The sequence below is a fragment of the Odocoileus virginianus genome, chromosome 17 (genome assembly GCF_023699985.2).
Source record: "Odocoileus virginianus isolate 20LAN1187 ecotype Illinois chromosome 17, Ovbor_1.2, whole genome shotgun sequence".
Classification (NCBI taxonomy): Eukaryota; Metazoa; Chordata; class Mammalia; order Artiodactyla; family Cervidae; genus Odocoileus; species Odocoileus virginianus.
In genome coordinates this window covers 39,853,510-39,867,575 of record NC_069690.1, presented here as the reverse complement: position 1 = coordinate 39,867,575, position 14,066 = coordinate 39,853,510, and the positions used below count along the sequence as shown (strand labels likewise).

Here is a 14,066-nt window from a genome sequence, read left to right as displayed (position 1 = left end):
AGGACTGAAGCAACTTAGCATGCACACTCAATAGCTTCCAAATGGTGCCCTGTGGCTCCATAGGAACCCCTCACGGACATCCTGAGTGCCTTCAAAACTCCATGCCTCCACTTCTTTTCTTTTTTTTTCCACTTCCTTTTCCAACCAGATCATACACAACTTTCGTCCATTTCTGAAATGGGCTTCTATTTGTGAGGCTCATGAAGAAAAGCTTCCTTTATTTAAACTAAAGACAAAAGTCTAGAAGCCACTGCACTAAGTAACCAGTCAGTTCCTTCCAGGCAAATTCAATGAAGCCATGCTCCCTGCCTCCCTCTCTCTAGCAAAACAGTAGCAGAATTTCTTCATGTGGGAATTTCACTTGAATAAACTCCTGGTGAGAACAAGAAGATGGACATCTAATCTGAAGCTATTTGTTGATAGATGCTGGGTTCAAGGGAAGACCCTCTGGAGGAGGGCATGGCAATCCACTCCAGTATTCTTGCCTAGAGAATCCCAAGGACAGAGGAGCCTGGTGGGCTACAGTCTACGGGTGGCAAAGAGTTGGACACAGCTGAGGCGACTTAGCATGCACACACACACGTTGGGTTCAGAGGAAGCTTCCCTTGGGCTCAATCATAACTCTAATATAACTAGGAAAGCACATGAGGTGCCTGCACCCAATTCCATCCACAGCAGCCCCACCCAGGGATGCGGCTCACCTGGGGGTGGCAGAAGGCCAATTGCTCCTACTGTTACAATCAATCCTTGATTTGCAGGTAAAGAGAAACAGAACATTAGGTGATCAAAAATGACCTGTTGCTAAATCACCTCTGGGAATCCATTAAGTGCTTTTTAAAAATTTTGGGGTATGCTGAATCTTTATTACTACACTCAGGCTTTCCCTAGTCGCAGTAAGTGGGCTTCTCCTTGTATTGGCTTCTCTTACTGCAGAGCATGGGCTCTCGAGTGCATGGCCCAGAAGTTGTGCTCACGAGCTTAGTTGCCCCTTGGCATGTATAATCTTCCTGAACCAGGGATCCAACCTGTGTGCCCTGCGTTGGCAGGTGGATTCTTAACCACTGGACCACCAGGGAAGTCCCACAAAGTGCTTTCTTGAGCACGTACTGCCATTTTACCAGTGAGGAAAGTGAAGGTTGAAAACACAAGGTAACTTTCCTAAGTGAGTAAATGACAGAATCAGATTTTTTTAGTTGTATTCTTAAATTGTGAAATAACCCCATGGAATAAAACATAAATGCAGGCCACAATGCAAAACTATTAAGCAAAGTAAAGTGTAAGTCACTCAGTCAAGTCTGACTCTGTGACTGTATTGTACATGGAATTCTCCAGGCCAGAACACTGGAGTGGGTAGCCTTTCCCCTCTCCAGGGGATCTTCCCAACCCAGGAATTGAACCCAAGTCTCCCGCATTGCAGGCAGATTCTTTACCAGCTGAGCCACCATTAATAAGCAAAAGCCTGTGTAAATTCCACCCAAGTCAAAAAACAGAATGTTGCCAGCATTCAAGAAACCACTCTCCCACCCACCCCCAGCTTGGGTCTCTGCTCCGTCCTGCTTCACTCCCTCCCCAGAGGTAAATGCTGTCCTGACTTTAAATTATTTTCTTGCTTTTCTTTATAATTTAACCACCTGTAGGTGCACAAAGCCAGGATTTCTACTCAGGTCTGTAAAAATCCAAAGTCTATGCTCTTAACCTCAAGATGTTTCAATAATGATCCTTAAAGTCTCACTTGTTTCATATTAATAATGACCCCAGCTTTCTCTGGGTTAGTTTTGCCTGGTATCTCTATCCTTTTCCTGCCTCAGTAGCAGACTTAGAACATCTTTCTACAAATATTTTTGTGGACTCTTAACCTATTTACAGTCATTGATAGTTTTTAATTCTGAAACACAAGACTAGGGAAAAATAAGAGAAAACTAGGAGATGTGAGTCTACGTCCTAAGCCAGGCCTCCGGCTTGACTCATATCTCGGGCAGCTGTATTTCTATACAAGGAAAGACTGCAGCTGGATTTAGATACATTCATACACTTCATCAACATAACACTCACAGGTAGGATATGCGTAACAGGAGCTGAATAAGAAAGCTGTTTAAGACTCACAGACTTAACAGACTTGTGGTTGCCACGGGGGTGGAGGGAGGCGGAGGATTGGGAGGTTGGGATTAGCAGATGCAATCTATTATATATAGAACAGATAAAGAGCAAGGTCCTACTGTGTAGCATAGAGAACTATATTCAGTATCCTGTGACAAATCATAATGGAAAAGACTATGAAAAAGAAGGTATAGTTTGTATAACAGAATCACTCTGATATATAGCAGAAATTAACACAACACTGAAAATCAACTATACTTGAATAAAATTTAAAAAAAAAAGAAAGCAAGCTGTTTATTCACAAAGATGCTGACTACATAAGCACACTGGAATACACTGCATAAATTCGTCACTTGTCATATAAATATACATGGTACCACAATCATTTCAAGTCAAACTATTTTATTGTCCAAGAGACTCCTTCTGTGGTCTCAGGAGGCCCGCTGTCAACGGAGGACCAGCGGGGCACCCGAGTCCTCACTCCTCTGCGCTCTGCGTGCTGATGTAGTCCTGGAGAAGCGCCTGCACCTCTGCCCGCCGGCTCATCTTGGTGGCCTTGCCCTGAAAGCGGCCTTTCTTCCCAGCGCCCTTGCCTTCCAGCACCTCAGCTACCCTGGGGAGCAGAGAGACGGGTCAGGGAGGGGTGTCTCTTAGGGGAAAGTCACGGGAAAAACCAGGTAACCCCTGAAGCTTTCCTCGCGGGCTGAGGGGGAGGGAGAGAAAAAGTAGGCGGCTTCTAGAAATAGTTGTACGTGGGCACAAAGATACACGCAGCATGTTGATAAGAGTGAATAACTAGAAACAACAGAAGTGCCTAGAAATGGGCTAGATTACAGCAACCTCCAGGGAGCAGGGCAAGCATAATTAAGGGTAAAGAGCTGAAGGGTAAAGAGCTGTAGACACAAAGGCCTGTGGGAACAGCAGTGAGTGAAGCAACTGGGGCTGAGTGAGAAAGGTGGGCCCGCGGCACTGGCTGAGCCTATGGTGTCTGAAGAGGCGGCCGGCACCTACTTCCTCACAGATGCTACCCTGCAGGAATGTGGACACAGAAATGCCAGAGCATGCCTTTTCCCACCCCCACCATTTTTTAAAAACCTAGAACTCTATATACATTTTTAAGAAAAAAATCTCCTAATTTTAAAAGGGAGCAACTAATTTTGAAAATTTAAAATAGTACACAGGCCAAACCAGTCTATAGGCCTCACCTGGCTGTCAGGAACCTCTGCTCTAAACACTTCTGTTTTCCTTTATGTTTTACAATGAACATGTATTCATCAGAGCCCATCAAGGGCTTCAAAAACCCTAAATGCCACAAAGAACATGACATACTCCACCTTCCATAGCTAATTTAAAATAAAAAAATACAAAAAATAAAAGTCCAACACAATTCTAACTTTTCTATAATAACTACATCAATGCCTTTTTTGATTCAGTTTCAAAATCCTAATTTTTTCCCCCAAGTTTGCCTCTATCTTGTGGATGCCTTAGCACCTGTTTCATCTGCCTAGGGAGAATCCAAAACTTATATTCAAGCATCACTTATGAATCTCAATTTCTAAAAGAAAAAACACAAAGTACATTAGATTTGGAGACAAAAAGTCCTGGGCTTGAGTCTCAGTTCTCTCACTTTAACCGTGAGATCTGAAGCACAGGACGTGCTGTCCCTCATATAGAAAAGTGCGAATGATGGTGGTGATCAATTTCTGCTCAGCCAACCTCACATGGCTGTGATGTGATCAACCTAAGATGCAGACACAGTGGCCCTCTGCATTCACCAGGGGCTGTGTTAGCAGGTTAGGCTTACAGGCTCTCCCACCCGCACATAGCTGTCCACAGTTAATCACCTGGGCCCCAGGGTCTCCACGGCCTCAGCTGGTCCTGCCAGTAAGAAGAGTCCAGCACCTTTCTCATCGCCCACAGTTAAGAAGAGGAGGGTCTCCTAGGATGGAAGACAAGAAGATCAGCCCTGATACTTAAAGACACGCAGTGAGTCCCCTCTAAACTGCACTCTTTTCAGCCTCAAGAACACATTTTTATCATATTGCAATATATATCAACACACTGTACATCTTAAGACAATGTGATACGTCAACTGTACTTTAAAGAAAAACAGCCTTTCCCTCTAAACCACAAGTGATGTTCCTGATGAATGATAAGACAGCCCCTCCACTATGGGGCCCATAAGGGACAAGAAACTTTGACAATGGCTTTAGGAACTCAGGTTGAACATTAAGTAGGGGGCAGAAGGCTGCTGACCATGATCAAGGATGAAATGCCTTTCATGATCTGACTCCTGCCAACCTCTGGAGCCTGGCCACCCCACTGCCCTCCTACACTGTGCCTGCCACTGCCTAAACCTCCATGTTTCCCTCAGCCTGGCCGCCCTGGTTCCTGTGTCTGCCGACTCCTAAGCAGTCTTCTAGGCCCCTCCCCTGAAGCCTCCTTAGTCTGACAGAGAATGCACTCCTCTCACTCTAGCATCAACCACCCTAAATTACAAAGATCAGCATAAATAGCTATCTTCCCAAATAAAAGTGAGCTCCTTGAGAATCTGTACTCTCTACACAGAATTATGAAGAGAGATGTACACACTGCTTGGCCCAGAGTGACTATTTCAAAGAGTATTTGTGGAGTAAAGGCAAAAGAGAGACCTGGAAAACACTAAACTCTGGACAGTCAGGATTGGGACGAACGCCTGAGGCCAGAGGCAAAGGTCAACAGAAGGGATGGCCTTCTAAGGACCAAGCCAACCCCCATATTTCTGAAATCAGGCCCTTGGCACACATAAATATGGGTGGTATGGAGGAATTCCACGTCTGATAAAAGGAGCTCCAAAGCTGGTAAATGTCACAGTCCCAGAAAGGTCAATACCACTGATCAAGTCTGACACCTAAAACAAAGCCTGGCTCATGGTTAGTGTTGAGAAAATGGCCTTGAATGAATTTCTGTTTCCTATTCTCCATATGTTCATGAGGAAGAGCCCTTGCAAGGTCTCCAACTAGGGTGGACAAAGAACCTCACGCTCCTCTTACCTCTGGCCCAATCTCATTGGCGATGATATTCATGAACTCAGAATCGCCATCCTTCCTAAAACAAAGGGCACAGACGTGAGACCCAGGCTGCAAATGGAGCTGGGAAACTGCAGGAGGCCCAGCTCCTCCTACTGGCCTCCCGCTGCCTTTCCTGCAAAGTGCCAAAGAAAGAGGGCAAACGGAGGGCCAACCCAACGTCCTTCTCGGCCTGAGCACGTTACAATAAGCTTTGCTTTACATTGTTTCTATTTCCCTTAAACAGGATTCTCCCAGGTAAGTGGAGAATTGTTAGATGGTGAAGGATCTGAGGCAAGGTGCTAAGAAAGTTACATGTGAAGATGTTTATATCAAACCCAGGAAACCTGGAAGGTAACACATTACTTAGGGTCTTCTCAGTCTTGAGAATACCATGGGGGTGACCCACCTCCCACTCCTGCACTCTACGCCGGGAAGAGGCTGAGCCCGAAGCCCAGCACCCCCGGCCTGTCTCACCTGTGTAATGTGATCACACCTCCACAGTCCGGGCTGTTCCTAAGGCTGTGGGCAATGTGCACAGCCAGGTCTCTGAGCAGATTCAGGTTGTTCTGAAATGGACACTGTCACTCAGTCATCGGGTGGGGAAAGGGTAACCAGAGGGAGTACCGTCTCCCTCTGCCCCTCACTGCTGCCACACTGCACATCCGGTCAGGTGAGGGGCTGAGTCTGGGAGCCTGTTCAGGCAGAGCCCACGCCTTTCCACCCTCCATGGATAAATCACCTTCTGCAGGAGCTTGCTGGAATTCTGCAGCTTCTTCACTGCTTCCACGTGGTCCTCTGCTCCACACCTGCAGGAGAAAGGTTCGTGGAGGCCTCCCAGTTTCCCAGCTGCTTCTGGTGTTGGGCATAAATCAACAATGCCCCTCTTGATGATCTGTCTCCCTCCAGATGGGACTCCGGGACATTTTGATGAGGCCTCAGAAGGTTGAGGGGAGAGGATATAAAAGAAGAAACCATTGTGTGTGCATCTGGCTAACTACCCAAAGCGCTGCAGCATTTGTGACCGCATCGCACCTCCCAGAGATAAGAGTATTCTGTCTCCTGTACGGGTGGGCATGCTACACTCTGGCTGCCCAGGAGCTGAGAGTCGAGCCCGGGAAGGGGGCGTACGTACTTCAGCAGAGCCGTGAGCGCCTTCTCAGTGCCGTGACTCCTCTCCATCCACTTCAGCACCCGGTTCCCAGCCAGGAAGATCAGGTTGGTTTTGTTCTTTTTCCCCTTCTCAGTGCCCAGAATTTTAATGACCTACATGAGGCAACAAGGTAACATACACATGTATACATGGGTAAGCCACAGCAGGTGCTGGACCCGAGGGTAAGAGAGACCAAGACCTCCCCAAACAGCTCAGGAGCAATAATGGAGTGACTTCACTCAGGACCCCTCGGGGGTCCCCTCCATCACTCCCAGCCCTGCTGTGATCCCCCACCCCTGACACCCTCTCTCCCACCCATTCAAGAACCCTCTCTCACCTACCTGAAGGTCACTGAGATTGCTCACATGAGTCCCGCAACACATGTTGGAATCGACGCTCTTGATGGTAACAACTCGAATAGGCCCAGCGTGATCATCCGGCAAACCCCGGCCCCTCACCTGGAACGTGAGGAAAGGAGGAGGGCTGTCTGAATTTTGATGAGGAGCCCTCAGGTGGGCACTCTGCAGAAGACACCCCGCTGGCTCCCCCCTCACCTGCTCCACCTCTGGATCATCCAGGCTCAGTTCTCGCACGTTTACTGGCAGCCGATCTCGGATTTTTTCATTGACACTCTGTTCGATGGCAGCTACTTGCTCTGCGGTCACAGAGGGGCTGTCCAGCTCAATGACACTCCGGAGTCGCCCCAACTCCCTGCCAGAAGTAGAGTGGTCACAGGATGCTGACGGGGACGATGAACAGTGTAAGGAAGAGTATCATTTACAGAGCATGTTCATATAAATGCTGTTATTGACTCCTCACAGAAATGTCACAAGGCAGGGACTGTCACTTCCACTTTACAGGTGAAGGGGTTAATATTAAGGAACATGATCAAGGTCATGCAGCTGGGATTCACCCTCTAGGTCACTGGGCTCCAAATTCTATGTTCACTCCTAAGCAAAGGCAGATGTTTCTTGGGAAAACAAAGTCATCCACCACCCCATCTTCACAGGGGCCAGGTGGGCAAAGCAGATTTTTATTTTTCTGCCCCTAACCCATGAGGAGCTGGCAGTCAGGGACCCATGCTGGACAGTCCCCTGCTCACCATGATGTTGTCTTCATCCCAAAAAGATCATCAGCAACTGCGGTGATGAGATGCTGCCCTGAACAGAGAGAGGAGACAGAAGAGTAAGGAGCCCAGGCAGTCACACAATCGCCATGTCAATGTCATCCCAGAAATTCTGCTGAAGACCTGCTGGACATTGAGTAATACTCTCGAAAGATACTTTATTGAAAATCCTCAGGAGAATTCTGCAAGAAGCTTTATGATGCCATTTCATGAATGAGGAAATCGAGGCCTAGAGAGATCAAATAAATGACTTGCCAAGGCAATGTACCTCGTCAGAGGCAGGATTTGAACTCAAGTTCTCATTGAGCCACATCCATTCATTTGACAAAAAGAAAATCTTTTAGGCATGTTTTTTGTTTTGAATTTTTGTTTTTTCCTGGCCTTACTGCACAACTTACAAGATCGCTCAGTTCCCCAACCAGGAATTGAACCTGGGTCACGGCTATAAACCTGGAACTCTCACCAGTAGGCCACCAGGGAACTCCCCATTTGACAGAAATTTATCAAGTGCCTACACATACAAGGCACAGGGCTTGGTACTAGAGCTATGGTGCAATCCCTGATCGATGACAGTGAGGAGGAGGAAACAAAGCAAGAGGAAGAGAAGGGCCAACTGTGAAAGCAAAAGGAACAAGACAGCCAAAGGCCCTGAAAGAGGAAACAAACAGGGTATATTGAAGAAATCAAGAGAAGGCCAGGATGCGGAGAGTGGGAAGCAGGGGCACTGGATGAGGCTGGAGCAGTAGAAAAGCAGCAGCCCAGGCCGGTCTTACAGCCCATGACAAGATGTTTGGCTTTAGCTGAGCTACAGGCAGCCTCTGAAAAGCTTGAAGGCTGGGAGTGGCTTGATCAGATTTTCAGTTTTAGATTATTCTGGCTGCTTTGTGGAGAATGGGCTGCAAAGTAGCAAGACTGAATGTGGGGAGACTAACCAAGAGACTATTACAGAGGGCTGGGGAGAGATGGCGAGAGGTGGGACAAGGACAACAGCGTTGACAGTGGAAGTGGGCAGAGAAGTATTGAGAAAGTAAACCGTCAGGATGCAGGCTGACTGGCTATCCCTAAAGACGGGTCTGAACAGACTACTAGGATTCAAGCGACCGGGTGGACGCTGATGCCATGCACTGAACCTAAGAGGTGAACGGAAAACCAGATCAAGGGGAGGGGGTGGCTTTTCAATTCCATTTTGGACATTTTGAGTTTAAGAAGGCTATGAGACATATCCAGATGAAGACATCCAGTGGGAGTTAGTAATACTTAAATCCAGCAGTTATTCTAATACTTTAACTGCTCATCTTGGAGGGTTTTTTTGACTGTGCAATCTTCGTTGCTCTGCGTGTGCTTTTTCTAGTTGTGATGAGCAGGGGCTACTTTCCAGTTGTGGTGCCCAGGCTTATCCACTGCGACAGCTTCTCTTGTTGCAAGCACAGGATCTAACATGTGTGAGCTTCAGCAGTTGCAGCACAGGGTTCAGTAGCTGTGGCACACGTAGAATCTTCCTGGACCAGGGATTGAACCTATTTCCCCTGCACTGGCAGGCAGACTCTCAACCACTGGACCACCAGGGAAGTCCTGCTCATTTTGCTTTTATAACATTTATCACATCTTGCCAGAATCCTGATTCTGAATACGTCTGTCTCTTCTAAAAGGTTAGCTCCTGGAGAACCTACACATCTCAATCATCTTGACATTCCCAAACAGCAACTGCCCCTGCTAGAGGTGTCCCATCCCACCCATCTACCTGAATGCTGCTGCATGTGGTCAAACCTCCGCTCCCAGTCCACCCGGACTTGAACCTCAGTCCCAGGGGTCAGGGGTGTCTGGGTGAAATGATCAGCCTGGGTGCCCCGGCGAGTCACTCTCAGCACAGAGATGTCATTGATTGTACCACGGTCATCAGGCTGCGTAAACAAATAAAGATAATCAGTGGTGGCAGGCAGGGCTCACCTAACTCCTGGAATCAAAGACTCTCCAGGGCAAGTATGTGAAAAACACACCCAGAATTTGAGATTCTCTAAGGGAGAAAGGCAATGCCAAGTGAGGTGGTTCATTCTGCTCCAGGAGGGGACTATCTCTGTCCTCTTCACTCTGAACACCTGTATATCTTGGTCTTCAGAACAGAATAACAGAATTAAACGCTGTAACTATAGCAAGGAAACTTTTAGTAAAACCCAAAGAAACTTAATCCTCACTCTCATTGCTTGGTTTAGATTCTTCTCTTTCAATAGTTTCTAAAATGATCCGAATTTTTCTCCCTTCTTCCATTCTATCTTCTTCACTGCTACTAGAATTAAACTATAAAAATATGAAGTATTACAAAATACAACTGCTTACAAGATACTGTGACTGCCCAAGAATACAATGTAAATAAGACATGGTCCCTCGAGCAAATGAAGAGCCTGGAAAAGATACAGACATGCCAACGGTAAGACATGGTCCCTCATGCAACTGAAGAGTCTGCAAAAGATACAGACATGCCAACAGGCAATTGCAAAATGACTTACAGCCTGCTACAGTTCAAAAAAGTACATTGTTCTAGAGAAGCTCAAAAGAAAGGGTCCTAACAATCTTGGAAAATCAGGGAAGACTTCCTGGAAGGGGTGGTATGTAAAATGAGACCTACTATGGATACTGGACGTCACAGGTTTTCCTTCAGCAGATCAGAAAACCTCTACACTGGCCACTTAGTACATTCTCTCACATAATTTCTTTGCCTAAGTACTTCCGTGGCTCACCACAGCTTCCTGAATGAAGTCCACACACCTTAACACATCCTTCAAGGCCCTCTGAAATGCCCCCACTTAGCTTTCCAAAGCCATCTCCAGCCTGTCATCAACATGTACCATAAGCTCCAACTGTATGGGACTGTTTGCAGTTAACCAGACTTGTCAGATTCTTTCAGGCTTCCCTGCCTTCGACTGTGCTACTCTCTCTGCTGGGAAAGCTTCTCCCACAATGCCCACCTTTGAGGTGAGTATCCTCCTTTCTCAAGTTCTCACTGGATCTTGTCCCTACCCCATCACAGTATTGATAAGTCTGCCCTCTCTTGTGCTCCTTCAGAGGAAACTTTTCCCTCTGTGCTAAATATGCTAATGGAATTCCGACCTCAGGTCCTTTGCACTTATTCTCCCTCCCTGGAAACAGTTCCCCTCCCCCACCAGCATCACCAGATGCCAGGAACGGCTTAACACCCACTTCCCTTGGTTCTTGACTAAAGTAACTTGTCCCCTACCTAGGAGATCATCCCATCACTCTCTTTCCCTCAAACTTTAGTTTTCTTCATAGAACTTATCTGAGCTGGTATACTATTTATCTAGTCACCGTTTTGTCTGTTTCCTCCAACAAATACACCATGTAGGCAGAGACACTTTCTCGTTCAACCTTTATCCTCAGAGCCTGGAACAGTACCAAAGAGAATGTGTTAGGGCTGGATAAGTATCTGTTGATAAATATCTGTTGAGTGAACAAATGAGCTGAATTGAGCTAATTTCCAGCTGTATTCATTACAGCTGAGACTGAGAGACAAGAGACACTTCCCACCGGGTGAGAAAGAAACTGAGGGCTTCATGGGAAGGGAGGGGAGGGGAGGGGTTCGAGATGGGCCTGGTACCTGTCCCCCGCCTTCAGGGAAAAGCAGCGTGTCTTCCAGTACCACTTGGAAACCGCTCAGCACTTCCTTCTTGCCGTTGCTTCCTTCGGTGTGCAGCTCCGCGGGACGGCAGGAGACCACAGTGGTGGTGAACTGGGTGGAGACGGATGCAAAAGTAAGCCCCGACCCCAACCCTCAGCGCACCGGACTGAATCCAGCTCGGCGCCCCCTCCACGCGGCGCCCCCTCGCCCCGCACCGCCGCACCCGCTCGGAGCAGCAGGTTTCCCGCCCCGCAGGCCGCACCTCTCTGGCGTAGCTGTCCCGCTGACACAGAAACGCCATCGCTGCTGTCTCCCAGGACGCGGGGATGCGCGCTCACTGAAATGCCCGGCGGCAGACGGAGAGCAAAGCGGGACAATCTTCACTCCGGGCGCGTCTCTGCGCAGGCGCAGCAGGGCAAAGAACGGGATGCGGTTTGAACAAATTTATTCAAAACGCGACGTGCAGGCTCTCGGAATTGTTTAGCGACTATTTGTGAAAAGGACCAGGGAAAAAAAAGACAAAACTGCGGCCTGAACTTGTCGAAGCACTTCGTTTGGCCCCTTTGGACCTCAGGGAGGGACATAATTCAGCCCCGTGGAAGCCCGGTCGATAGAAACGTAGATGGTACTGGTTTGAATACACAGCAGCGCCGCCCAATGGAATTATAATGCAAGCACATATGTTCTTAATATTTTTATTTAAATTATCTAAATTTTTTCATGTAATGAGTATTTTAAAATGAGTTTCTCCCCCACCCCGTACAAAATTTTCGAAACTTGATGTGTATTTTACACTTACAGCACTTCTCAGTTTGGGATATCAATATTTCAAGTACTCAGTAACCATGTGTGACCATTGCTACCTGATTGGACAGTGCAGCTAGATTAAAAGAAGTTAAACTGCAATCAGTGTCTTAAAACGTTAAACGAATTAAAAGTTTAGATTAACTTTCTTTCTGCTGTTTTGCTGCTAAGTGGTCAGTCGTGTTGGACTCTAGGACCACATGGATTGTAGCCCACCAGGCTCCTCTGTCCGTGGAATTTTCCCAGGCAGGAATACTGGAGTGGATTGCCATTTCCTCCTCCAGGTTCTGTTCTTTTAAATTAATTAATAAAAAGCTTGAAGTCTCCAGATGCTTCAGAATTTAGGATTTTCCTGATTTTAGGCAGTAATGCAGACCATACCTATATGTTACCTAATGTGTTCCATTTGGAACTCTGGAGCAACCCCCTGTGATCAAATGTATGAATATTTATGCTGAGAAATAAATGCACTAAACCAAATAAACAAAGACTATAAATAGCCTAACATCATTTTAAGTCATGTTTTGATGCCAGATGAGTTTTGGTGTTAATTTTTTTTAACTCATATTTTAGAACTTTTCAGTTTTCAGAATTGTAGGCGAAGAGAGATATGCTATACAAGTTCAGGTCCCAGCTTTGCCACTTACTGTGACCTGTTTGAGCATGATTAAGAAAAGACTTAATATTATACAGTTGATATGAAGTTCAAATAAGATATAAAGTTTACTTAGATAATATATAAATACTTAGTCACTCAGTCATGTCTGACTCTTGCAACCCCATGGACTGTAGCCTGCTAGGCTCCTCTGTCCATGGGATTTCCCAAGCAAGAATACTGGAGTGGGTTGCCATCTCCTTCTCCAGCGGATGTCTCCAACCCAGGAATCGAAGTCAGCTCTCGTGAATTGCAGGCAAATTCTTTACTGAGGGAGGTTCTAAAAAGAAACATTAGTCACTAATGAACAATAAGCAATCTCATAATTTAAAGCAAATAAAACCAGGGAATTCCCTGGTGGTCCAGTGGTTAGGATTCTGCACTTTCACTGCTGAAGGCCTGGGTTCAATCCCTGGTCTGGGTACTAAGATCCTGCAAGCCTTGAAGGGCAGCTGGAAATAAATAAATCAAGCAAATCAAGCCAAGTATAATTTTATCTTGGCAAATACCTAAAAGGATATGGAGAAGCGGTGGAAGTGATGGAAGTGGTGGTAGAAGTGAAAATCGGTATTTCATCTAAGAACAACTTAGCAACAGCTTTCAAAATGTTTACATATATCTGCTCTTTGACCTAGCAATTTCACTTCTAGAACTTACACTATATGAACTCCTTGGCAGTCCAGTGGTTAGGACTCAGTGGTTCCACTGCCAGGGCCCCGGTTCAATCCCTGGTGGGAGAACCAGGATCCCACCTGGTTCTGGCAGGGGATAGAAGTGGGGGGTGGTGTGGATTTACCCTACAAATGTTCTTGCCAAACATGTAAAGATGTACTTTTTAAACTGTTCCTTGCACCTTCGTGCAAGGAAATTTCAATTTTTACCTTCATGAAACTTGAAAAAGACCAAATTGATAAGGAACCAGTTAAATTATGGAAAATATGTTCAACTGAATAACATGGAGCCATAAAGAAGAGTCAGATCTATGTACACTGACTTGGAAAGAACTCCAATATATATTAAGTGAAAAAAAGCAGGGTGCAAGATATATATAATAGTGTGATTCCCACTATACACACACACAATGCATTTGCCCACGCATGTGTTAAATTTTAATATATATTGTACTGTATATACACAATACAGGATACTGTATATGTTTCTGTTCCAGATATGTTGTATATTGTTTTATATATAATTATATAAATTATAAGTATTATATAATTTATATTATATATAAATAGATATAAATATGTCAGTTTATTGAAGAAACTATTAACAGTGGTTACAGCTATTAAGAGAATACAAATCCTACTTTACATTGTACACCTTTCTATACTATTTAATTTTTAAAACTATGTCCATAAATTACTGATATAAATTTTAGAGTTTCTTTAAACAAATCTCATCAGTGCTTTACCCTGAGTTCAAGGGCAAGGTCTGGGTATTGAATTTTGTTTAAGTCACAGTTTAAGTACACATTAGGCAATCAAAAAATGTTTGTGGATGAATGAGGTAGCTGATGTATGGAGAAGTAAAGAGACATAGGCATTAAC

The 14,066-nt window shown here is 45.7% G+C and overlaps 1 protein-coding gene across 4 annotated transcripts; it reads right to left on the bottom strand.

The window, feature by feature from the left end:
• Positions 1 to 2,365: 2,365 nt before the first annotated feature.
• Positions 2,366 to 11,451, bottom strand: AARSD1 (alanyl-tRNA synthetase domain containing 1). 4 transcript variants are annotated; one of them, XM_020871902.2, is made up of 13 exons: positions 11,317 to 11,451; positions 11,034 to 11,165; positions 10,745 to 10,819; positions 9,165 to 9,324; positions 7,400 to 7,457; positions 6,852 to 7,008; positions 6,639 to 6,755; positions 6,280 to 6,410; positions 5,887 to 5,953; positions 5,622 to 5,713; positions 5,130 to 5,184; positions 3,942 to 4,036; positions 2,366 to 2,710 (listed from the first exon to the last, which is right to left on the bottom strand). In XM_020871902.2, the coding sequence occupies exons 1-13, from the start codon at positions 11,353 to 11,355 to the stop codon at positions 2,575 to 2,577; spliced, it is 1,314 nt and encodes a 437-aa protein (XP_020727561.2). In that variant the 5' UTR covers positions 11,356 to 11,451; the 3' UTR covers positions 2,366 to 2,574. The 4 variants fall into 4 exon arrangements, with proteins under 4 accessions (XP_020727561.2, XP_020727562.2, XP_070335554.1 ...); XM_020871903.2 differs by lacking the exon at positions 10,745 to 10,819 and having other exon boundaries at positions 11,317 to 11,449; XM_070479453.1 differs by lacking the exons at positions 10,745 to 10,819; positions 11,034 to 11,165; positions 11,317 to 11,451 and adding exons at positions 9,421 to 9,533; positions 9,616 to 9,703.
• Between the last annotated feature and the right edge of the window lie 2,615 nt (positions 11,452 to 14,066).